Source organism: Panicum virgatum, chromosome 7K (genome assembly GCF_016808335.1).
Source record: "Panicum virgatum strain AP13 chromosome 7K, P.virgatum_v5, whole genome shotgun sequence".
Lineage (NCBI taxonomy): Eukaryota > Viridiplantae > Streptophyta > Magnoliopsida > Poales > Poaceae > Panicum > Panicum virgatum.
The window spans coordinates 989,690-1,014,632 of NC_053142.1; the positions used below are offsets into that span (position 1 = coordinate 989,690).

Consider the following 24,943-nt stretch of genomic DNA (forward strand, 5'->3'; position numbering starts at 1 on the left):
GGAGTACAGTAGTTTAATCGGGATTTTACCCGACAGCCTGTCAGGTTACACCGTTTTAAGTGCACAGTAACTGGATTAAGTATTAAGATGATGGTTAGTGCATTTAAGCCGGTTTAATTTGGACGGTGCTGCTACAAAATGTTGTGAGTTTGGGTCCTGGCTGGTATACAACAGTCGAAGCTCTTCAGGCGGCTCAGGCATCTCAATCTTGACCTTCCCATCTCGGCAACAAAATCCCAACGGCTCATATTCAAACCTCTTTGCACCGCAATGGCAGCAGTCTGGCACCGACTTCAACATATGAGTGCTTTCAGGTAGGTTCTGGTATACGATGTCACCAAACTCAAGGTTGTTTGAGCCCACCACAGCGGCATCATTAGTGCCATTGAAATTTGTTACAACAGAAAAGTTAGGAACATGTGTGGTGCATCTAGCCGCCGCTCTTGGGTATCTTCGAACTTGTCTCGCTAGCCTTTGTTCTGGTCTCTCATTTGCATACCATTCTCTGGCGCGCGCGCGTCTGCTTGCAACTTGTTCAGGTGTCATGCTTGCACGACGTGCTCTTTCACGTTCCCTTCTTGTCTCTGCACGGTATGTTGCTCTACCACGAGTGCTTGCTCGAGATATTCGTGATGGATTTTGCTGCTCCATAAGGGTAGGACGTGCTGAAAAGTAAAAAGAATTGGAGTAATGATTATATGTTTCATACGACTATTGTTTACAAATCAGCCACTTATTTTAATTAATTATATGAAGTACCCGTAGAGCTTTGGCCTTGTTCAACATGTGTAGACGTGAGGGTACTTTGGAAAGGGCTCAAAACTGAGGGAGGTAGTCCACATCGATGGTCATCATCTTCTGATGAACTTTCTTGCGTGGCACATGATGGATCTCGAATCGAAAGCCCGGTAGAGACTTGACGCGTCCGCATACTTTCAACTCTCTTTCGCTTCATTTGTATATTCATAACTTGTATAAATAAAAAATAAATGAAATGAACACCTTACATGTATACATCCATTGATTGAATTTTGTAATCAAAATCAAAAGAAAATTTAACTAACAAGTTACAAATTCATACTTTCTTTTCCATTTCTTCTTGGGTGGTTCGGATCTCCCGACATTGTAGCCTCTAGACCTAACAAGTAAGGCATTTGTAACACACTATTCAGAATATAAAGCTAGAGCTTAATTTCAAAATTCATCCATGCACTTGAACTATGGCACGAACTGCATAGCAAAAGTATTATACTGCAAAATATTTTTAACCTAAATCGAATGGAGCATATTACAGAATTTTGCAGCTTATCTCTATATACAATTTCTGCACCAAAAGAAGGCCTCCCAGCGTGGCCACATCATCGGTCGTTCCCGGCCGTCCGATCGGCCGGGCGGACGGCCCAGATCGTGCTTTCTCGGTCATTTTGCAAAACAGTCCTCATACTGACATCTCATGTGGAGGTCGGGCGAGTCCGACCCCCCTGCAGGGGTCGGGCGAGCCGGACCCTCTTCGCAGATGTCGGGCTAGGCCGACCCCTCCATAGGGGTCGGGCGAGCCGGACCATATTCTGCCCACAACTATTGCAGAAAAGAGGATTCGTATAATAGCCCCGAGGTATGCCCCAGCCATATCTTCAATTAATCAATCCTTAGCATCCTACCAGATGATACAACATGTCTAGATGCACAAATAAAAGGGAGTTTGTAATCAATCGCTGGGTGGCTGGCACTGAAAATATATCTCTGTTCTGTGTTTATGGTTATCATTTTTCAGTTGCCTCTTTCAGAGTGAACTTCAGATTCAGTTTCAGCCTTACTGCTTTTTTCTAACACCGATGAATTTTTCTTCTAGCAGTCTTCATTTTCCAGCACAAGATCGAAGTCTTCATTTTTCAGCACAAGATCGATGGTGCCACAGAGCGAGCCTGATGAGTTCACTTGTCACGCTGGACCTTAGTTTGATGATCTATAGGGTCTTTCATCATAATTAGGTAACTGACAATTAGAATGGAAAACCTTATGCCAAGCATGGTGAATCAACTACGGCTCATGATTGCTCTGTACATATCCTACTTAAGCTATTTTTATTGATTGCTACTTCTGATGAAATCTCAAACTGATGTTGCCCCACCATGATTATGTGATTTGTGCGTACACAGCTCTCTGATTTTTTTTTAAAAAACTAATACTATCTACAATTATAGGTGCAACAATTGTAAGTTTGTTTAACTTTTTCTTACAGTTCCATTCAACAAAGGTAAAGCATGGGCGTGGGCAAGCGGCGGAGGCAAGAACGGCGGCGCAAGTGGCGGAGCGCCAGCGTGGTTGAATATGCTTTTACTATTTCTACATACAAGGGTGAATATGCTTTTACTAATTCTCTGTAGTTTTTGCAAGGTGATCGGTTTTTTAGACATCGAAGCTCTTGCTTTGGAAGGTTGTCACCATCCCAACCTGGATTTGAGGCTTAACTCCTTGCCCTCAAGTGCAACAAGCTCACCAGCCTATATCTCACTTGCACTATTGGTGAGTGCTGCTGCTTTTCTGATTTCTTCAGCTGTTCTAATAGATTACTGAAAATCATTTCTTCTATTACTGTTAATTTCAGGCTGTGCTGATTCTCTTTTTTCCATAGTTAGGTGAATATCTTGGTATGCATAGATTAGTTCTCATAATCGCATGAACATAAAAAAAACTTCAATTCTTAGGATGACCATCCACTCACTGTATGGAACCGTAGCATATAACTTCTGTCATTTTGTTTGTCTATTGGTAGTCTTGGCCAGCCATCCAGTACTACTAAATATAATAGTAGACCCATGATTTGTGACTCATATCCTATGTGGTACCAAGGTGTTAAAAGTACTGCTCTATGTTCACATATTTGGACTTTCTTTTTGGCTCAAACATGCTTCATCACTACCTGTATGATATCAGAGACTACCTGTATGATATCAGAGCAGCATGTTATCCCCCCTCTCCCTCTTTATTCTGATTTGAATAGAGTTCAATTCTTGTCCTTAACATGTGCAGTTTGAGATAAGCCAATAACCATTGGCCTCGAGTGGTGATCGAAGGATTTAATTTGAGAAGCTTTTATGCTACAACTGCTGTCACTTTATTTCATTTCAACAGAAGTTTAGTTTACACCAGTTTAAGACTGAGCTATTGTCAGGTAACCAGCATGTATGTGGTTTTCAAAAATTAGTTGAAACATGGAAAGGTATAATTATTAATGAATTTGGTCCATGGAATCACACACCGATTTGATGACCATACTGGTGATTTGGCTTTTCCTCTAGCTAGAAATTACAGATACTTGGCCAGTGCAAGGAATATTAAGACTAAAGTTGCTTGTAGCCATGAAAATAGTATTTTCTAGGTCTAAGTTATTTCCCTGTTTTTGGTAGCATGTTTGAATTACAGAATTATGTTCTTTCTGTCGACATATACACCTCTGAAAATCATAAATTAGAACAATGCTTGTTATTTATTGTTATTTAGTATATATATATATATATATATTTCGCGTCAATATTTTATGCCGCCGTGGCAACGCACGGGCACTCTACTATGCCGATGGATATATATGATCGACTCCAGAAGTTACGGATCAGCCAGGACGAGGGGTACCCGATCATAGTATATTGTCCACTCAACTAAACACTTTTGAATAGCACAACCATGAATGTATTGGAAATGCAGTCTGCTTCTGGTAACATTAATACAAATTTCGAAAACATAGCAGTGATAAATAGTCTAGTGACAAACAATCTAGAAACACTTCCTAATGACCCTACATCTAATTTTCCTTGATTCCCAGATCGATCAGTGTGGTAACACGGTCGCCAAGTATGCCCATCTTGCTTCAAGATATCTGTTAACGAAGCGAAGATTCTGCCTTTCCATCATTATTCGCCGAACAGCTGCAATTTACAAGATATATTGTTGTTTTAGTCTATATGTGTGCATTAACAGATGAAGCCAAATTTAGCTTAGGATGTAGCAGTTTCTCACTTGCTAGTTGATGCCATGTGTGATGTCTTGGGTTGAAGTCCAGTGATGTGTGGTCTGAGCTCTCCAAGCATCCTGTTGGTTAAATAGGGTAGGGTTAGGGTAGGGTTAGTTAAATTGAAGATATGACTGAGGTATATTTGATCAGGAATTACTGTGTGTAGAGTTTCGTCGCAGCATAGTGGCAATTATAATTTCCTTTTCATCTCTAGCTTTGTACCATCGTTGAAAATTCCGGCAGAAGAGGTCACTCCAAATCCCAACAATAATAAGGTGCCACCTAGAAATTTAGCATATTAATTAAAACCCTTTAGTGGTGAGGTGTGAATATATAACATATTGTTGTAGTACTGATTTGAATGCATACCTTGCATCCATTAACACAACCTCTCTATATAGCCTGTTGCCCACATGCTCCAATGGCTCCATATGGACAACTATTCCCATAACATCTGAAACATTTAGTAATTTATCAACTTAAAGACTATGGACATTAAGATATTTGTAGAGCCATTACAACAAAGTAGGTTAGGAGCAGTACCTACAAATGTCTTGTTGGGTTGTCGGATCACTTCATGAAATGGCATAAGATGCTTTGGGCAGGGAGGGAACTGAAGTCGGAAGGTGTATGGCTCAACACGAGTTTTTCTGGTCAATGTCACCTCAAACCGATGCCCAATATTTCTGAATTCAAGGTCCCCCCAGTTTGGCCCAAAAACTACATCTTTCAAAATGTACTTGCATCCTTGCTGAAGTAGTGTGTCAAATCGATGGACGTTATTGCCATATGAAATTGCTTCAATTTTGGAACCCTATAGAGTTACCCAGTACAGGAGAAGTGAGCGAGATAACTATGCCTAAAACGACTTAATGATACAATTTATTTTTAGCCTTTGTAGTGACTTACAGTGGTGTCGACAAGGATGAAGTGTTGCTTATCATGATACCTAGGCTCCATAGGGAATTTAACATCTATCCTTACAATTATAGTCCAAGTCTGAGGTAGACCTCGAGAATCGTCAACATCATCGAACAACTTTAAGCTGTAAGCGACACACGTTTTAGGTTGCTATATATATATATATATATATATATATATATATATATATATATATATATATATATATATATATATATATATATATATATATATATATATATATATATATATATGTATGTATCTTAGGAGTTCTGATTAGTGTAACTAAACTCACCAATCCGTTGCTGGATTTGGCTCTGCATACTCCGCATATGTCCTCTTACTTCCACCAAGGCGAAGTGGTGCCATTAAACTAAATATAAAATGGGGTGAAGCAGGTGTTTCACCGATTTTGGTATATTGTATGACATTAGGTGTGAACTAACCTTAAACATACACTACATGTAGCTAGTTCATTGCAGGTCGAAAAACGGAACTAATGCTGGCATTTAACATCAAGAATCATGCATTTCACACAGTTAATATTGGACAAAGCATTCAGGCAATATGCAAGCAGAGAAACTGAGCTTATTGCAGTCACGTATTACTGAGGGGAAATTGCACAGTGAACTTTAGCTAAGGATCTGATTCTTAGATGCAAAGACTGTATTGGGCTTTGCTTTGCACAAATAGTATTGAGGGTGAAATGTCTGATTCTCAGAGCTTAATGTTTGTTCTATATATAGTCTTTTTACATGCAAATCTTTATTAATTCAATTAAGTTTTGAATTTTGTTTCCATCGATACTATGGTGGTAAACTTTACTTGCTGTAGCTGGAGGTGCAGATGATTCGGGATAGTAAAACAAATCAGAAGAAGGAATGTGGGATCTTGTGCTGCTTTGGTTGACTAATCTTTGTAGTTTTCTGAATTTAAACAGTATATGCTCGGATGCTTATTAAATATTGTCAAACAATTCAAGGTCCTCATTTGGAAGCAACTGCATTTCGTAGGGAGATGATTTCTCAAAGCAACACTGTTTGATGACTGGTGAAAAGCACCAAAGTTCAGACCATGTTCTGGCAATTAGTGAAAAAAACTATACTACAACCAATTGCATTGCATCTAGGGAGATGAATTATCAAAGCAACACCACTTGATACATGTGCAAATACTCGCTGAATTGGAAAACTGAAGATGAAGATAATGAAATGTGCAAATACTTGCCGAATTGGAGAACTGAAGATGAAGATAATGAAATGTGCAAATACTTGCTGAATTGGAGAACTGAAGATGACGATAATGAAATGAACTGAAGGGCAGCATGTCCATGATGAAATAAATGTACCTTGTCACTGAAGCTCGTCGAACTATGGACCTACCCAGGAAGGCAGGTGACCCACCGATGTGAACGAAGCAGCGCACTATCAAGAATCAAGCATTAGCCACCATGAGATGGGTAGTATACAGCAGAAGCCGAGGGGGGAAATGAGAGGGAACCGTACCTTTTGTGTCTGCGAGAGAAAAGCAGAGCAAACTGAGTAGAGAGCCGGCTTTTGTAGGCTCGAGAGGCTGAAGATGGGGCTGCAGCTGTGGCGCTCAGTCGTGGTTCATGGGTTGCGGCTGGACCGAACTCAAGGCGGTTATCAACAACGTGGGGGGCGAGCTCGTTCGTGGGTCACAGTAGGTCGGTAGTCAAGGCAGTTGCAGCTCCGTGGCGCGCTCGTCCCCGGCCTTGATCTGTTCGCGTCGCAATTGTGATGGCGGACCGCCCCCGTCGACGCGGCAGCTGCCCTTCGGCCACCGTCCGTCGGCATGGCGGTTCCATGGCGCGGCTGGAGGGCCCGTCGGCCGTCCTCCGGTGCTGCCGGAATCTTCCTCCTGCGGTGGCTCCATGGCGCGGGGGAGGGCAGCGGCGTTGGATCCATGGCGCGACGGGAGGGCAGCTGTAGGGTTGCGACGGCGCGGCGAGTCTGAGGTGGCGGCGCTACGGCGTATCGGGAGGGCGCGGCTCTATGAGGATGGAGGCGGCTCCATGGCGCGGGGGAGGGCAGCGGCGTTGGATCCATGGCGCGACGGGAGGGCAGCCGGAGGGCCTGTTGCGATGGCGCGGTGAGAGGTGGCGGCGCTACGGCGCATCTGGAGGGCGCGGCTCCACGAGGACGGAGGCGTCGCTGTGGGTGGGCTGGCTAGGGACGGAGGAACAAATTGCTGGGCCGGAATGGGCAGAGGCCCAAAACATTAGACGGCCCATGCGTGCATCCACTCCTGCATCGCGACGCACGAACAAGTGCCGCTTGACGCACGAACCACTCCCACATTATAGGAGTAGAGACTGGTGAGCTTCACGAGCCTGCGTTGTTGTCTATTTCTGCTGATATATAGCAACAGTATCATTGATATGATCACTAATGCTCTGTTTTGATAATGCACACTCCATGGGCTCCACTGTGATTTGGTCAAACTTAAGATTGTTTGACTTCTTAAGAAGCTTAGATTTACATTATTTTTGGAACGGAGGCATATATAGTTGCCATGATACAAAACCACCTTCTCAACAGGACAATTGCCATGATGGCATGAGCACCCTGATTAGAAAGAGGATCCGTGTCTATCAGAATGGATCAACAACTATGAAAACTTAATTATTGTAATTATGTAATAAATTGTTGAGTATAAATAATTGGTGTATGGGTTAATTTTTTTAAGTGAATCATTTTAATTATTAAATTGTTGGTTACTTGATTACTGTTTTTTAAATATATGCTTATCTCATGTATATCGTTAGTATAAAAATAAATTATGGTTTATGTTATATTCTATTAATACAAATTCTTATTTATTATGCTTTTTAAAACACGTGCATCTCCACTAGTACAAGAGAAAGCTTGATTAATTTTAGGCTACAAGGTTATTTTTAGTGCCAAATGGTTTTTTTTTCAATGCTTGCACAAAAAAAACTGAGTTTACAAGCCTTAACTCCTGCAAAGAAAATCAGAAAAATTACTGGTTATTTATTCAGTATACTTTAGATGTGTATGCGTGCAACCAATATCGATCATAACCATTTGAGAACATTTCCTTTTCAGAAATATAAGTGTATGACAATTTCAGAACAAATGTGCGTGGAAGGCGTGCATGGTGCGTATTTCGTCAATCAAGAAGATGATGCACAGCATCAAGCCATGCGTGACGACGCACAAATGTTGATCCATCCCCTGGTGATGAGAGCTAACCAAACCGACACGCGCAATCACCGCACCTGCCGGAGCAAAGGAAACCCTCGCGGCTCGCGATCTGATGGATTGTGGATTGCTTCCATATTTTTTCCTGGGGAAAAACGGATCGGATCATGCATATGGTGGAGCGGGAAAAACTACCGGCCGGATCGGATGAACAGAAAATCTTCTGTTTTTTTCAGGGAAAAAAGGAAATCTTTGGAGGTGAATGGAATCGCATCGCACAGGGGAACGATATCCATATCGATATGGCAGGCGGGGCGAGTTTTGGGAAGGGAAAGAAACCGTGATCACGAGATTTGGCGGCAGCGAGGGATCCCGAGAAACATGTACTGCTCCATATAAGCAACAAGTCACCACACCACACGGCAGCAAACGCGCCGCCGCCTTCGCCTTCCCCAGCCCGCCGCCGGCACCATGTCGTCCTCCTCCTCCTCCTCCGAGGACGCCTCCGGCGACGAACGAGAGGACAAGTCCGTGCAGCTCCCGGCGGCCAAGAACCCTCCTGTCCCGGCGCCGGCGCACCAAGAAAGCGACGGCGATGAGGGTGACGAGGAGGGGGATGCCGAAGCAGACAGCGGCAGTGAGGAGGGAGAGGAAGACGGCGACACTGATGAGGCAACCGAGGAGGAGGATGAAGAGGAGGAAGATGGCCATAGCTCCGACGAAGACTACGAGAATGAGGTGGTGGAAGACTCCGAAACCGACGAGCCGCCGCCGCAGCCACGGACAAAGTCCAAGGGGAAGCTGCCGCCGCCGCCTTCTTCTCCTGATCTCAGCAAGCAGCCCGCTGCGAAGCGGACAGCGGCGGCGGCCGGTCTCGCAGAACCGTCCCCGTCCAAGAAGAGGGCGCCGCCGGCTGCCCGCACCAAGTCGCTGCCGCCCAAGTCGGCGGCGAATAAGCTGCCCCTGCCGGAGGAGGCAGCGGCGGCAAACAAAGAGGTCGAGGTAGCCAAGTCGACCGCGCCGAAAGCTGCGGAGAGGAGGAAGGCGGCGGCCAAGGATGGCACCAGGTCGTCCCCGTCCAAGAAGAACAATGCTGCTACACCTGCTTCGGTGGAGCGCGGCAATTCGGCAGCTGCAATACCCATGGAGGTTGCCAAGTCGCCCAAGCCCAAGAACAAGTCGCGTAAGAAGGCGGAGGAGGTCGCCGCGCCGCCCAAATCTGCTGCTGCTGCTGCTGGCGAGTGCCCTTCCGCAGCAGAGGGTGACCAGCAGCAGAAGATGGAGAAGAGCGCGAGGTACAGGCACCTCTGGAAGGAGGTGGGGCTCCTGGATGATGCCTACCAAAACCCAGGCTTTCTCGAGGCCGCCTTCCTCGAGATGGACGACGACGAGGCTGCCAGGCTGAATAACAAGATCACTAAACAGAAGATGGCCGAGTGCAAGGTGTTCAGCGAGCGGTGGGTCATCAGGACTGAGGTCTCCAAGGCGTTGTTCGACACCATGAAAAAGTGATGTTGCAGCACCCAGGTCCATTATTCTATTCACTCTCCTCGATCTATCGGCGTCATAATTAAGTCAGCACTGCTATATATATTTTGATAGTTAATTAATTTTGTAATTGTTTGGAGCAGTAGTTGCTTCCTAGATGGCCTGGTTGCCTGCCTGTTTGCTTGCTATATATACATGCATTGAATATTAATTCAATCTATTATTATTCTAGAGCTAGCAATGTTCTCACTTCTGACTTGCTTTGCTTGTTGCAGGAATGGAGCAGGCTGCAAAGGTTGGGCCGTTTTTTTTTGTCAGAAAGACTGCTGCATGCATTTTGGTGTTTTGGTTCGTGTTGCTGATTCTGCTGAGAATTAGGAACCGAGTGTTGTTTAAGGGTCGTCGTCATAAACAATGAATAATGAATAAAAGCAGTCAAAGTGGAGACGTGCATGGCTGCTGTTTTGTTATTTTCCCTTAGTTGGATGCTGATGCGTGCCTGTTGGTTCTGTTTTCTTGCGTTCTGAGGGTTGAGCTCTCAGCTAGCATTTATTTATCTTTTTCCTGCAAATCATGTTTGGTTCTTTGAGCAACGTAATACACGAATGCATCCAAGGAGGCAATTTGTTTTGGCTACATCAATTATCTCCCTACTATTATAGTCTGACAAGTGGCAAATGGAAAATTGTTCCCCAAACAAGATCAATGGTTAATTGATTTGCAGCTCGTACTATATATTCCGACTACACAATATTTAACCTTAAGCAATCCTATTATTTATTATTATATACAAATATACAAATAAATTAATACACATTGTTATGCTAATTAATGCCCTTCTAAGATGTAAAGGTGCCATGTACAAAAAGCTTTAAGATAGAGTTGCATTATTATATATGAAAGGAACTTTTCAAAACGACCGAGGGTGCTGGACAACATGGAAATAGATCAGCTGGAGTTGAGATGCCTAAATGGTCAAGGTGTGTTTCACACGTCTCAAACTGTGCAAAAATCCATGCTGATTACTGATATTGCACTGGACTGAATATCCACATAATGTACACACAGCTAGGAGGCAGGTGCTTTCATGGCTCAGCTACAATAGATAACGAAGTCACAACCAGTCCACCTTCATATGCTCACTGTTCAAATATACTGTTGTTATAGCTGACTTTTTGGACATGTTGCAACATGCGAATTCTGTTATAGTTAAATCTATTACAAACACTGTCATGTGAAATACAATGTCCAGTGACTCCACGGCTTTGTGGTGCCGGTGCGATCACCACTGGCACGAATGATGGTTTCCTGCCGACACGGACGGGCCTAAGGCCATGTAATAGCTATCTTGGGTCTGCATGCCGTCTTGGGCCTATGAGCCTGCGTGCTTAGCGGCTTGTGAGCCAATGACTATGAATACCGTGAGGAACCCGGAGAAGGGGCAACAACGTGATAACTGTATGCTTGGTAGGGATGAAAACGGACGAGAACTTCTCGGGCGGGAAAATCCATTTCTGTATTTTGTTACGAAAAATAGGAACGGGAGCAGAATAACCGAGAAACGGGTTACGGAAACAGGCGGGAACCGAAAAATTTACCGGAATGCATTATTATTTAATCACCATTCACCAAGCATGAATATAACACTATACACTCTTTTGCGCAAGCTATGTTTTATGTTTTCTATGATTAAATCGTGAAGTACACCGATTGATGTTGAGGAACAAGAGAGGATATATGATGTGCCAATATTTTTCTAACATGTGTTATGATGTGTACTATCATCTTGTAAAATTTCAACTTAAAACTCCACATATACATGGAGAAATAAAAAAGATAAATTATGTTAGGGGGTAATTTGAACCAAAGAGCATAATTTGGGGGGTAAAGTAAACCAAACGATAGTTTAGGGGGTTATCCAGACTTTGGCTATAGTTGAGGGTAGTAATTTAGACTTTTCCATACTTTGTTTCCTATCACTGGACTCTGGTTCATTTACAACAGCAATATGCAAGACATGACGTTGAGACTCACCCTTGACCAGGGTGTGATGGAGATAAGAGTTCCTCTCATGTGCACCCTGGTAGTGTGGAACGATGTGGTGGCCGTTGGCCCGCCCACTTTCTCGCACAACAGGGCTTGAGGCAGAGCAGTAGTTGTGGCTGCTTCCAACACCTCGATGCGCGATCCGAGATCCTTGACAGAGTTGCTAAGCTCTGCGAAGAACTTGTCGGCATCAATGCTCCATGTGTTGGAGTTGACCGTGGTGAGGAGCTTGAGCTGCTCGGCTTGGAGGGACCTCACCTCGGTGAGGAGTAGATCCCGTTTATCTTCGGTTGTCGACATCCTAGTTGTGAGGGTGGGTGGCTTCTTCCCGTGGTGGTGAGGTTTCGGTGGTGGTGGTGGTGGTGGGCATGGAGTTGGGGAATTAGTTGGCGATTGGTTTGTGGAGGTGGTAGGAATGGTGGATGAGGTTGGCAGTGTCAACAACTCCGGTAACATCCAGGAATTACAGGATTTGCTAGTGAATTGGAAGAAAAATAATTTCTTCTCCACTTCACCCTCAAATCACAACCGCTCCAGTGGACTCGAGTCTACAATAGGGTCATGGCTCTGGTACAAGATGTGACGATACTGGGTTTGAGATTCACTAGCGCTACGCGCGGCAGCGAGATCGGCGGAGCCACCTCTGAGCAGGTGAGAGAAAGGAAGAAGAAGCCAAGCATTAAGGATAAAAATGGATGGACAAAATCTCGTCCCGTCCTGCCCGTATTTCTATATTTATCTCGCCTGTTTTCTTATTTACGAAAAAATACAGAAACAGGACGGGAAGCGAGAAGGGGTGTATCCTACCCGTATTTGCGAGATCCCATTTTTAGCCGGGATGATCCCATATTAGTCCCATATTTATAAAATATGGTAAAAATTTAATGGAAAAGTCTAAATTACTACCCTCAACTATAGCCAAAGTTTGGATAACCTCCTAAACTATGGTTTGGTTTACTTTACCCCCAAATTATGCTCTTTGGTTCAAATTACCCCCTAATATAATTTATCTTTTTTATTTCTCCATGTATAAGTAGAATTTTAAGTTGAAATTTTACAAGATGATATTACACATCATAACACATATTAGAAAAATATATCATAGTTTTTTATCATTATTGTGATATGTTAGAATATTTAACAAAAATTAAACATTAGAGTTCAAAATTATATGAAAAATAAAGTTGAAAAATTATAAATTTTTTCTAAAATATGCATTCTGATGTCCACTACCACCCTACAAAATTTGAGGTTAAAATTCAACTTGTGTATGGAGAAACAAAAAGGACAAATTGTATTATGGGGTAGAATGAACTAAATGGCATAGTTCAGGGGGTAAATTGGACCAACTTATAGTTTAGGGGGTTATCCGGACTTTGGCTATAGTTGAGGGGAGTAATTTAGACTTTTTCCAAGAAAGTAGTTACCACCCGCAACCTTGAGAGTACAAGTTGCCTAAGATAGATTTCCCCAAGTTTACTGCTGAACGCAGGGGAAGTGTGAAGGATATTTTTCCATGTATAGTGTACCTGCACACTTATGTGCACCTTGTGCAACCATCAATTTTAGTAGTAGTGCGGCTCTGTGGCTTCAAAGAGATTAATGTTTCTTTTAATGCACTAAAACGAGTCGAAGTGGATAGAGTTATGGTTCAGCCAAAAAATAAAAGAGCGGATACCATTTTAAATCCTTTTGATTTATGTGATGAGGAGGATTCTGAAAATGATAACAGGTTCTTTTCCCACTTAATCAAGGATATAACTGATGTGGATTTGGATGAACCGGACCTAGGCATGATAATTTGTGACCTTAAGGTGACCATGCGTAAGTCTAAATCATCAGCTAAAAAAGCCAAGGCGCGGAAAAAGACCCAAAAACTAAACAAAAGTGTTCCCCCATAAAAGGAATCTACTGGAATAGCAGAGGTTTTTCAGACTTGGCTAAATATAGATATATCTCAGATGCAATCAGGGATCACAAACTCGACTTTGTTGCCGTCATGGAGACCGGGAAACAGGACATATCTAGATCAAATCTTAAGCATATTTCTGGCGATGCGGATTTTATCTGGCATTGCCTCCCACCTAGGGGACGGTCGGGCGGTATTCTACTGGGAATTAATTCAATGGTCCCTGATTTGTCCATAATTGTGGAAGGGGAATTTTTTATTAAGTTCCATCTCCAAAACAGAAATGATGACTTCAAATGGATTTTGATGGCAGTAAATGGTCCGGCACAGGTTGAATTCAAATCAGCTTTTCTGTCGGAATTGGTTCATACGTGTCAACAGAGTCCATTGCCCACCTTAATAGGGGGTGATTTTAACATCATGAGGCATAGTAAGGAAAAGAATAAAGATAACTTTAACCCTCGCTGGCCATTCTTGTTCAACGCCGTCATTGATAGCTTTGATCTTTGGGAGATAGATTTGACGGGGAGACAGTACACCTTTGCAAACTCTCTACCGAATCCGACCTATGAGAAGCTGGATAGAGTTCTAATGACAACTAAATGGGAATTCAAATATCCAATGGTAACGGTGCATGCACTGGACAAAGGCGTTTCAGATCATACGCCGTTACTTTTGGAAACGGGTGACCCATCCTATACGGGACATGCAAAGCTATTCAAAATGAAACTCAGTTGGCTATCCCATGAGGATTTTAAAGAGCGGGTCACAGAAATTTGGAATAAACCTGTTAGTGGACAAAATTCGGTGCAACGCTAGAAAAGAAAATTGGGGGCACTTAGAAAGCACTTGCGGGGATGGGCTCGCTATCACCATGGGGTGTATAGAGCACAAAAGGAAAACCTCCAATCGGTAGTAACGAACCTAGACATCCAAGCTGAAATTAGAACACTCACGGACGAGGAGAGAAATCAATTGGAATCCGCCAGAGATGACTTGATAAAACTCATGCGGGAGGAGGAACTAAAGTATTATCAACGGGCCAAAGTGACTGACGTTCTTTTGGGGGATAATAAAACTTGATACTTTCAGATGGATGCAAATGGCAAACATCGTAAGAAACATATCTTCTCCCTAGAACACGAGGGCGGAAAAATTGAGGGTCAGCATAACCTAAAAGGTTATATCACCCAATTTTACAAATAATTATTCGGTCCTCCCAAAGAGAATAATTTTTCTCTAGACGATAGAATGGATGATATCCCTCAAGTCAGTCCACTAGAGAATACATTCCTCGTAGCTCCTTTCACTGAAAAGGAGATTCGGGATGCAATCTTTGATATGGATCATAACAAAGTGCCACGACTAGACGGCTTCCCAGCTGAATTCTATCAGCAATTTTGGGACGTCATCAAAGGGGACCTCATGCAAATGTTTCATGACCTGCGTAACAGTGATCTTCCTCTCTTCAGTCTAAATTTTGGTGTCATAAGTTATTGTCAAAAACACAAGATGCTAGCAAAATCCAGCAATATAGGCCGATCTTCCTCTTGAATGTGAGTTTCGAAATATTCACAAAAGTGGCGACAATCTGTGTCAACTCGGTCGCAGATAACATAATTAGCCCTTGACAGACATCATTTATGCGTGCCCGAAACATTTTAGAAGGAGTTGTGATCTTGCATGAGACAATTCATGAATTACATCGCAAGAATCAGAGTGGGGTAATTTTCAAAATAGATTTCGAAAAGGCCTATGATAAAATTAGATGGAACTTCCTGTTTCGGACGCTTCGGTTGAAAGGCTTTTCACACAAGTGGATTGAGTGGATTAAGTCTTTCATCTCAGGCGGAAGTGTAGCAATAAATGTCAACGATGAGGTGGGTCCATATTTTCAAACAAAGAAAGGACTTAGGCAAGGTGATCCACTCTCACCCATCCTTTTTAATATAGTAGCCGATATGCTCACAGTTTTCATTAAGAGAGCAAAAGCAGAGGGTTTGTTGAGTGGTGTGGTGCCCCATTTGGTAGATGATGGGCTGTCAATACTACAATATGCTGATGATACAATCCTTTTTATGGACCATAACATGGAGCAGGCTCATAACATGAAGACTATTCTTTGTGCTTTTGAGCAGCTATCGGGCCTCAAAATTAATTTCCATAAGAGTGAAATCTTATGCTTTGGAGAAGCGAAGAATTATGAAGGTCTGTACATGGAACTATTTGGTTGTAAAACAGGATCTTTCCCAATCTGATACTTAGGTATTCTGATTCATTATAGAAAATTGTCTAATAGCGATTGGATGAAGATCCAAGAACGGTTTGAAAAACGTCTCAGTAGTTGGAAAGGTAAAAACCTTTCAACTGGAGGTCGTTTAACACTCATTAATTCTGTTCTTAGCAGCTTGCTCATGTACATGATGTCCTTCTTTGAAATCCCAAAAGGAGTTCAAAAAAAATTGGATTATTTTCGATCTAGATTTTTTTACCAAAGTGACGAGCATAAAAGCAAGTATCGGCTAGCAAAGTGGGACATCCTGTGTCAACCTAAGGATAAGGGGGACTAGGGATTCACAATTTGGAATTAAAAAATATAGCTTTGCTCAGTAAGTGGCTATACCGCCTGTTAACAACAGATGGTATATGGCAGCAGATCCTACGCAATAAATACCTAGGGCCTAAACCTTTGGTACAAGTCCAATGGAAGAGCGGAGATTCACATTTCTGGGCGAGCCTGATGAAGGTAAAACGAGATTTTTTAAGATTCGGAACTTTCATAATAAAGGATGGGTCTCAAGTAAGATTCTGGGAAGACACTTGGTTAGGAAATAGTCCTTTATGGGACCAATATCCACAACTTTATAATATAGTCAAGAAGAAGCAGGATACAGTGGCTGATGTACTAAGTACACAGATCCCGAATCTCTTCTGGCGTAAAGATCTAATTGGCAATAAGTTGGTGATGTGAAACAATCTTGTGTCACGTCTATCAACTATCGATCTAAGCCAAAAAAGGGATGGATTCAAATGGAACTTAGATCAAACAGGTGGTTTTTTGATAAAATCACATTATTCTGGATTAATAAATCAGAACACTCCTAGTCCTAACCAAAATAAGAGAATATGGAAATTAAAAGCCCCACTCAAGATAAAAATATTCCTCTGGTATCTTAGATGAGGCGTTATTCTTACAAAGGATAATCTTGCAAAACGGAATTGGCAGGGGAACCAATAGTGCTGTTTCTATCATGAAAATGAAATGATTCAACATCTGTTTTTTGACTGCCGATTCACAAGAATGGTATGGGCTTCGGTCAATGCGGCCTAGGGCATACCAAAACCTCATAATATGCCTAGAATTTTCGGGAGCTGGCTCAATGGAATTCCTAAAGAATATAAGCCACTAGTACTTCTGGGCGCGGCAGCCTTGTGTTGGTCTGTTTGGCTATGCAAAAATGCAGTGGTGTTTGATAACAAAAAATCTTCCTTTTTGCTGGTTATCTATTCAACTACGCACTGGCTCCGTACATGGGCTATCCTTCAGAAGTATTCTTTGCATGACAAGCTTGTAGCGGCATCTCATTTCTTGGCACAGGTGGCCAAAGTTTTTTTTGCCCAGGCACATGGGTTACGGTCTAGTCTTAGGATTGACAACCATTAGTGTGGAAGGATCTATTTCAAACTCGTTTAGGTTGTGTGCTGTTTAGGCAGAGGTCGGGAAATTTTCAAGACGATGTATCAGCTTGATGTATTGTGCTTGAAATTAATAAAATTTTCCTTTTCAAAAAAAAGCATTGAAAGTTGGTCTGAGTTATGTGTAGCTATAGATAAAAAATTTGGGCGAGACATGTACCAGAATTATACGGGAGATCTCCTATTGGTATCAAACAAACCACAACTATCGTAGGGTATGCTAAGAGATTCAATATTGCTAAGCATCGAGTGCTTGTGCACAACCCCAGCATAGATGGTGTCTTTTTTTTTCCAGAAGTTTCTAGATGGTCTTAATATACAACATTAGCAATGCTATAACATTGCACAAACCAAAAAGAGTTGATTTTACGCTTTCACTGGCTCTTGATTGTCATTAATTCATTCCAATTCAATTTTTTTAGTGCAGATCGGAGCAAAGAGTCCCTGCCTTCAACTGCCAGCAGGAAAGGTCCATGCCAGCAGGAAAGGTCCAAACCCCTCACAGATGTGACCATGCTCCAGTCTCAACGGCAACCTCGAATCCATTCCCAGCATTGGCCGACAACATCCGTCCACCAGGGGCGGCGTACTGGTGGCCCATTAATCCGCACCCCCGTAGAGGAGGAAGGATCCTACGGTAAGCTACCGCACACTAGTATAGAAAGGATCTTTGGTCCTTCACATTTATCCTGGCCACATTTAGACCCGGGACTAATGAATGTAGACCCTTTAATCCCAATTGGAGGCTCCAGCCGGGACTAAAGGGACATTCACGTGTTAGTTTAAAAGAAACCCATCTAGAGTCACATGTGCTGTGTAGGTGGGATGGTAAGAAGGCTACATTCTATATAAGAGGTCCTAACCCACATGAGTTAGTGGTGCATGCTAAATATTTTTTTTTTGTCTAGCGGGCACTAGTAGAAATAGTAGCATCCATGACATTATTCTGCTTGACGTTTTTAGCTTCGTCATTGAACAGACCACATCTATGACAAAAAGTGATAGGTTCGTCATAGGTCTTCATCATCAGTCCTCGGACACTACACAACCATGACAAAACCAAAACACGCGTCACAGAACACATTGGGTTCCGTCATAGTTCGCCGGCACATCCCTCAGCACCTGCGGAACTATAACAAAAGTAAAACACGCATCACAAAACAATATTTCATATCATCACAAAAAAAATCGACATCTAGTCCTCTTACATGTGATCGACGCGATTTGTCATTGAACCAGACCGGCTGCCACATGTGACGATTCGTCATAGAACCAGACCGGGGCGATTCGTCATGGAATGGTAGCTGGTCAACTATATCAACACGATTCCATTGCGAGAGGTTTGACCGGTGCGGGCAGAGCAGGCTGACGTGGGGTAACACTTGCAACTATAGGCCCTGGTTAACGGCTGCGGTTTGTCTGTCTCCTATGCATGTCTCCTTCCGTATTCCTACACACGTGGAGGTCAGCTATTACCAGGGGCTGGGCCCTCTGTTTTTTCTTTCGTCAATAGGACAGCAGCCCGGCACCGAGAAAACGGAGCCGTCTCCACCCCGTAATTCTTTCCCCTCCTCTGCTGAAACGTAATCGTAGCTGCCAGCCACGTGTGCTGACTGAAACCAGAAGGTCCACATGTTAGGGTTGTGGGTCAAATATGTCAACGCGGGCTCCACTGGATAGCAGTGAGTTGACATCCACGTGTACGATTACGGGCCAGCAGACCGTCGCTTGTCACCCATGGGTCATGGCTATCATGTTTGGCCTATCCAGCATGAACCGTGGCCAGGTGGTGCCCGCAGATATAAGGCCTGGGCCCATTTCAAAGTCTGGCCCAATACGAAAATTCTGTGGTGCTGGCAGAGGTTTGAGTGAGCCACCATGATCCACTCCATCCGGCCCATGAAAAAGAAAGGCCCAATGTGAAGACCATACTCGCATTCTATTTGGAATGGCCCCCTTACTACTTGAGGATAGGGGACCATCCATTTTCTTTTGTGAGATTGACATGCGGGTCCCATCTGTCGGCGACCGGAGAAGAGGGGTTGGGTCCTTTTCCCACGCATCTTGCCGCCAAAGCTGTCGGCGGCGCCAGCTGAACTTGGTCTCTCCAAAATTGGTGGTCTTTTTTTCAAGAAATCCACAATTCTCCCCTCTGCCTGGCCCCTCTCGAGCTAAAGTAATCTGAACACCTCATTTCCGGCTCGCCTACGTGCACACGGCAAAGCTCCATCCTCGCCGGCCGGCTCTCATGGTGGCGAGGCAACACCGCCCGTCGTCGCTGGCGGATATCCCTACTGAGTTGGCCATTCGGATCGCGGGCCATATCGCTGCGACCTCGGTGCGGCCAATGGAGGACCTCCGCTCGCTTCGGGTGACCTGCCACTTCATGTGCCGCGTGTGCAGTGACCTCGAAGTCGGCCGGCTCATCTCCGTCGAGCGGTTTTACAGGCTGTATCGTTACGTCATCCCCGATGGCTATCTGACCCTCCTTCCTCGCCTGGCCCAAGTGGGCAACTTGGAGGCCTGTTTCGTCGTCGGGATGATTGCCGTCCTCCGTTATCCACTACTTAAACCATTGTCAGTCATCGACAAGAATCTCGAGCGTGCCGCCCGTGGCGGACACAAAGTGGTGGCCTATGTGGCTGCCATCCTCCTGTACATGGCCAATGGTGGCACCAGCGCCGACAATACTACTAGGCAGTACATGAGACAGGTCGTCGGCGATGAACCGGTGAAGGTGCCGTGGGGGCGGTGCCAAAATGTTGAGCAATGAGGAGTGTTACCAGATCCGCAAGAAGGTCACGTGGCTGAGATTCTGGCTCCGGATGAGGAGAAAGGCGGTGGTGTTACCGATGCGTGCTGATGTAGATCCGTGTAAGTGCGGTAAGTGCGATTCCGTTGTTGTTCTACTATGGCCGCAATTTGGATGCAAAGTGTTTTGCAGCGAGGACTGCCGGATTCGTTTCGAGCTCAATCTGTTCTTGGGCTGCATTTAATTTGTAAATTTGGATTGGGACGACGATTACTTTCCTTTTGCTTTTGTCTATCCACTGCGCTATAGTATTCCAGAGGACAACTTAATCTAGACTGAATTATTAGTAGTGTAGCTTTTGCTTTTATTCTGCTTTTTCTTCATGAATTTTAGAGTGAAATAATTATTAGTAGTTAATTAAAGTAGTGTAGATATATATGCTGTATTATTGTTTCTGATTCATGAATTTTGGAGACACTGCGTCCACGCTGTCGGTGTCCCGAGTTGTTTCTGCCCAACAGCCACTGACATATGGGGCGCAGAAACCAGGTGCCACAAACCAGAGATGAGGATGCGACGCGCTGACCAAGTGCCTTCATCGCGTCCGTTTAGTTCTGTGAGATTGACACGCGGGTCCCACCTGTTAGCGACTTGCGAAGAGGGGCCGGTTACTGTATATTTCAATTTTCTGAACTATTATTCTACTCCAAAGGATCGAACACGGGCGAGAAGAATCGCACTGTGCGACCTTTCCCGTACCAAAGGCTGCACCGGTTACTATTCCGCATGAGGTTGCCACCCACCGAGACACGGCGCCGCCTGAACCTCCTGGCGTCGCATTCAAGAGCTCCAAAAAAGAGTTTCTTCAATGATCGTTATCTGAGATAGGAGGTGCGGGTGGCAACTGAGATTGACATGCAGGTCTCACCTGTCGACGACCGGCAAAGAGGGACCAGTTACTCCTCCCAACCACATTTGCCGAGACGCAGCCAACTCAACTTCCCCTCCCCTCCACTCCCCTCCCAAACAAATCCCCAGCTCTCCACCACGACGGCATGTTAGTTGCAAGAGAGAGCAGTAGTTCAGCCCCCACCAAAATCCACCATGTCGTCTCTGATCACCGGCTCTGGCTCGCCGATGTCCACACAACTGCACACCATCTCCACTACAGCACCTCCTGGCGAGGCATTATTCAAGAGCTCCAAACGAGGGTTTTTTGCACCGCTCTGCCTCCCCGCCGTCGACGCTCCCACGCAGCTCCATCCACGCCTCGTCTCGCGCCACTTCTGGCTCTGATTCGTCGTCGAGCCGGCAATCACACATGGAGGCAAAGCGGCGCCGCCGGTCATGGCTGGGGGATCTTCCTTTTGATGTGCTCGTCCAGATCGCGGGCAACGTCACTGTGACCTCGTGGTATCGAATGGAGGACCTCCGCGCACTTCGGGGGACATGCCGCTTCATGCACCGCTTGTGCTGAAACCCCAAAGTACCGACCGCGCACCTGGTCCACCTCGCAAACCAGGTCCGCCACATCCGGGTGCTGCTCCTCCGAAGGGTCGGAATCCGACGAGAAGGATCAGCTGGACGACGACGGAGGTGAGCTCGGGGCGGCAGTGGCAGTGGCGGACGTTCCAGCGTCGCCCGGCGCCGCTATCCACTGACGCGGACCAATCGACGCAGCGCTGCAAAAAAAAAACCGCCACGGTTGAAACATCAGAACGGGAAGGTGAGAACGAGCGATAAGGAAACAAAGAAGGCAACGATGGATACCCCTGGCGGAAGAGCTCATGACGAAGACGCGGCGGACCACGTGGCGGTGCTTACCATCAGCCATCGCCAAAGTCCGATGCGGCGGCGGAAGTGGTTGTGCTCTCCCCTCACCCCGTTCCCTCTTGCCCCTCTAGCGCTTCTCTCTCTTTTTTCCTCTTTCTCTGGAAAGGAAATGTGAGCGCGGATGAAAGTGAAGGCCGGGAGAATAAGATATTACGCCCTCCCTACTCCGCGGCAGTTCCGAGGCGAGCGACGCCTCGAACCCTGATCGGTTTTTCCGTCACGACGGAAAAAAATTTGGTGCAGGAGCCTGGCGCCGTCCCATTCACGATCCACGCCGCTGCGGACGCCTGTCACCACCACCACGGCAACCGTCGTGGCAAGTCAGCAGGATGTGGCCATGTGGGTCGTCGATTGGCAGATCAACAGCTAGGAGGGAAATTGTACAAACTTACACAGTAACATAAGTTAGGTATATAAGCTTATGAAAAAAATTTCAATGGTTTTGGAAAAGTCGGACCATACATTGTTCACAAATAGATATATCTCCTGCATAGTTTCCTATAACTCAAGACAAACTATCAAGTTTCTATAGCTCAGTAAAACTTTTGGCCTCATATACACCTCCAATTGGGACACAATATAACATTTACCTTACAATTACAGAATATGAAGTTATATTTGCAATTTTTATGGCAAATCTTTTATTAATTATTATTTTGAGGTGTAGCAAACTAAGCGATATGTAAAAGATCTATGCAATAGTGTGGAAATTTCAAAACAAACACAGCTAAATGGAAGATAGGGGTTTTAGATAAAATCGAGAAAAAGAATCAACAAAATTGGAGTTCGTATGAAGGAGAAATACCAGTTACAAGTTCTAAGCCCGGATTAAAACGAAAAAATGGACAATTTACTATCTCTTATGCATGTGAACCAATCACGCGCTACCGCGTGGACCAGCTATCAGACCCGGGGTAGCGGGATTGCTCATAGGTGTGGAATATTCTAGAGTAATGGATAGTACATGGAATATGCCTTACCACTTTGTAACTACTCGTACAGTAGTAGGACTAGCTAAAGTACATGGAAACTACTCGATCTTATTGGAGTAGGACTCTAATAGTACTCGGCTAGGACTTTCCATGTAACCCTGTCCCCTTGGATTATATAAGGGCGGGCAGGGACCCCTAACAACACCTAAGGGAATACAAACCACCACACAGGACCACACAGGACGTAGGGTATTACGCGCCGGCGGCCTGAACCTGTCTAAATCCTTGTGTTCCTTGCACCATTGCGTTCTAATCTCGGCGAGTCCCTGCCTGCAACCACTCTCCTCGGGATATCCCTCAGAGAACCCGACGATAAAACACCAACAGCTGGCGCCCACCGTGGGGCCTCTCGCCAAACGATCATCAAAAGAATTCGATGGCATCTTCAACTTCATCAAGCTTCATTCTGAATGAGGCACGACAATTCATCCGGCGCATGATCACCATCAAAGCGGCGGCAAAAATTCAGAATTTTTTTCACCTTCGACAACCCGGCGACGGCACAATGCTCGTCTTCAGCTCCTGGATCTCCATCGTCTACGGCGTTAGTAACATCATCAGCCATCTCGCCAAGATCAGGAAGCAAGGCGACGATGGAATTACAAGACCTATCTTCAATTCATCTGCGACGGCGATGCAATCTCAGGAGAAAACGTGCGCGTCACGCCAGTCCACATGTCCAGCAGCATCGCTGGCCTTGCTCACCTCCTGATGGTACATCACCAATCATCTCGAGGCATGTGCATCAGCAATCATCAACGGACTTACCGAGGATGTCAGTGAGATTCAACTGACGTGCCCGAGAAGAACACCAAGCGAGAGTCCGGGTTCGTCCCGACTCGCGTCTCCATCCCACCTATCATGAAGTTGGCGCAAATTTTTCAAGACAGAACCAATGCGAATCCCTCTTGGACTTGAAGTCAAGACCGCCGCGCTGCCATCATCTTTGGTCTGATGCACAAGGAGTTCGAGTAGAAATCAAGGCAATGTGGATGCCTTCCTTATTGACAAAAAGCTGCAATCTCAAAAGGGAGATCGGAACAGCGCTGCATGGGCAAAAAAGCAAACTCCGAATCAAGATGCTAGCTAATTGTACATGAAGTTGTACGTGGGTTTGCATATTCTTCAAGGCTTCCACAAGCACCACTCCGTCAACTGCTCGGCCTCCCTCTGCTACGAGTCATCTCCAGCCCGTCAACAAGCTACGATTACTTCGACAACTTGGCCACGACAACACGGCAGCGCAAACCAGGCTGCCCGCTCGGCGACTACCTCAACCTCGCGAGGAACGCTCGGCGATCCGTCGGCGACCACTTGGACAGTTTGGCTACGCCAACACGCCGCCGCCAACCTCGACAACTTGGCTCAAAATTCTCGAGCATGCATGCAGCCACTCAGAACCATGCAAGCTAACTGTTGAAGACGATGCAACCAAGGTTCTCAAATTTTGGATCGAGCATGCATGCAGCCACTCAGAGCCATGCAAGCTAACTATTGAAGATATATAAGTTTCAAAGATGGATATTTGCACTCGTGCATGTACACGAAGCAAATTAAAATGGTTCATCGATGACTGCAAGCCGACTAGCAAGCTCTCAAGGGGCGACATATGCTCAGCCGCTCAACCCGGCGAGGTGGCGACTACATCAACAAACAATCATGGATCAGCTAATTCAACCCTTGTCGGCACCTCGAAGCTGAAGCCATCGGCATCGAGAAAATTGCAAAATTAGGACTCCAAACATTGCCATTTGCATATTTGTCATTCCAAACATCGACTTCGCAAATTTAGGATCCCAAACATGCGTTTCTTGCCTCTACTGCCATCAGAGGTATTTCCCCTCATTTCTATTCTTTCTTCATGTATTTGGGAGGGTGACATGACCCTTTTGCCCTTCCTCATTTTGTTTTCACCAGGTCGCATCGTTGTTCTCCCGATCGTCCCGCTGGACGTCGCCGCCTCCTGGAGGCAGCCGGCCACCCCCTGCTGCACGCATCGCCATGGCGTTGACGGTGTTCACACGGCGTCGGGGGAGGCGCCACGCGCTGGTGGCTTGGGCTGGCGTGCATCGCGTGACGCCCGGCCGGCGCGCGTGCTCTCGGTGGCCG

The 24,943-nt window shown here is 45.1% G+C and overlaps 2 protein-coding genes and 1 long non-coding RNA gene across 4 annotated transcripts; 2 read left to right on the forward strand and 1 right to left on the reverse strand.

The window, feature by feature from the left end:
• The first annotated feature begins 1,714 nt into the window (after positions 1 to 1,714).
• LOC120639490 lies at positions 1,715 to 2,931 on the forward strand. Its single transcript, XR_005661446.1, has 3 exons — positions 1,715 to 1,991; positions 2,243 to 2,324; positions 2,388 to 2,931. It is a non-coding gene; the product is annotated as an uncharacterized LOC120639490 (long non-coding RNA).
• Positions 2,932 to 3,645: 714 nt separating this feature from the next.
• Positions 3,646 to 5,386, reverse strand: LOC120639489. 2 transcript variants are annotated; one of them, XR_005661445.1, is made up of 7 exons: positions 5,229 to 5,386; positions 4,922 to 5,057; positions 4,560 to 4,826; positions 4,382 to 4,466; positions 4,170 to 4,294; positions 4,018 to 4,089; positions 3,646 to 3,926 (listed from the first exon to the last, which is right to left on the reverse strand). XR_005661445.1 is itself a non-coding variant. In XM_039915331.1 (7 exons), the coding sequence occupies exons 1-7, from the start codon at positions 5,300 to 5,302 to the stop codon at positions 3,829 to 3,831; spliced, it is 861 nt and encodes a 286-aa protein (XP_039771265.1). In that variant the 5' UTR covers positions 5,303 to 5,386; the 3' UTR covers positions 3,646 to 3,828. The 2 variants fall into 2 exon arrangements, 1 of the variants encoding a protein (XP_039771265.1); XM_039915331.1 differs by having other exon boundaries at positions 4,556 to 4,826.
• Positions 5,387 to 8,458: 3,072 nt separating this feature from the next.
• LOC120639491 (brain acid soluble protein 1-like) lies at positions 8,459 to 10,076 on the forward strand. Its single transcript, XM_039915332.1, has 2 exons — positions 8,459 to 9,645; positions 9,882 to 10,076. The coding sequence occupies exon 1, from the start codon at positions 8,590 to 8,592 to the stop codon at positions 9,628 to 9,630; it is 1,041 nt and encodes a 346-aa protein (XP_039771266.1). The 5' UTR covers positions 8,459 to 8,589; the 3' UTR covers positions 9,631 to 9,645; positions 9,882 to 10,076.
• Positions 10,077 to 24,943: the final 14,867 nt, after the last annotated feature.

What these genes read in the sequence shown, in the direction of transcription:
- LOC120639489 (XM_039915331.1), bottom strand. Translation starts at nt 5,302, where the DNA reads ATGGCACCACTTCGCCTTGGTGGAAGTAAGAGGACATATGCGGAGTAT. An exon ending in TCATCCTTGTCGACACCACT is followed by an intron (nt 4,827 to 4,921) that starts GTAAGTCACTAC and finishes GTAACTCTATAG; the next exon opens with GGTTCCAAAATTGAAGCAAT. An exon ending in CACATGGCATCAACTAGCAA is followed by an intron (nt 3,927 to 4,017) that starts GTGAGAAACTGC and finishes TGTAAATTGCAG; the next exon opens with CTGTTCGGCGAATAATGATG.
- LOC120639491 (XM_039915332.1), top strand. Translation starts at nt 8,590, where the DNA reads ATGTCGTCCTCCTCCTCCTCCTCCGAGGACGCCTCCGGCGACGAACGA.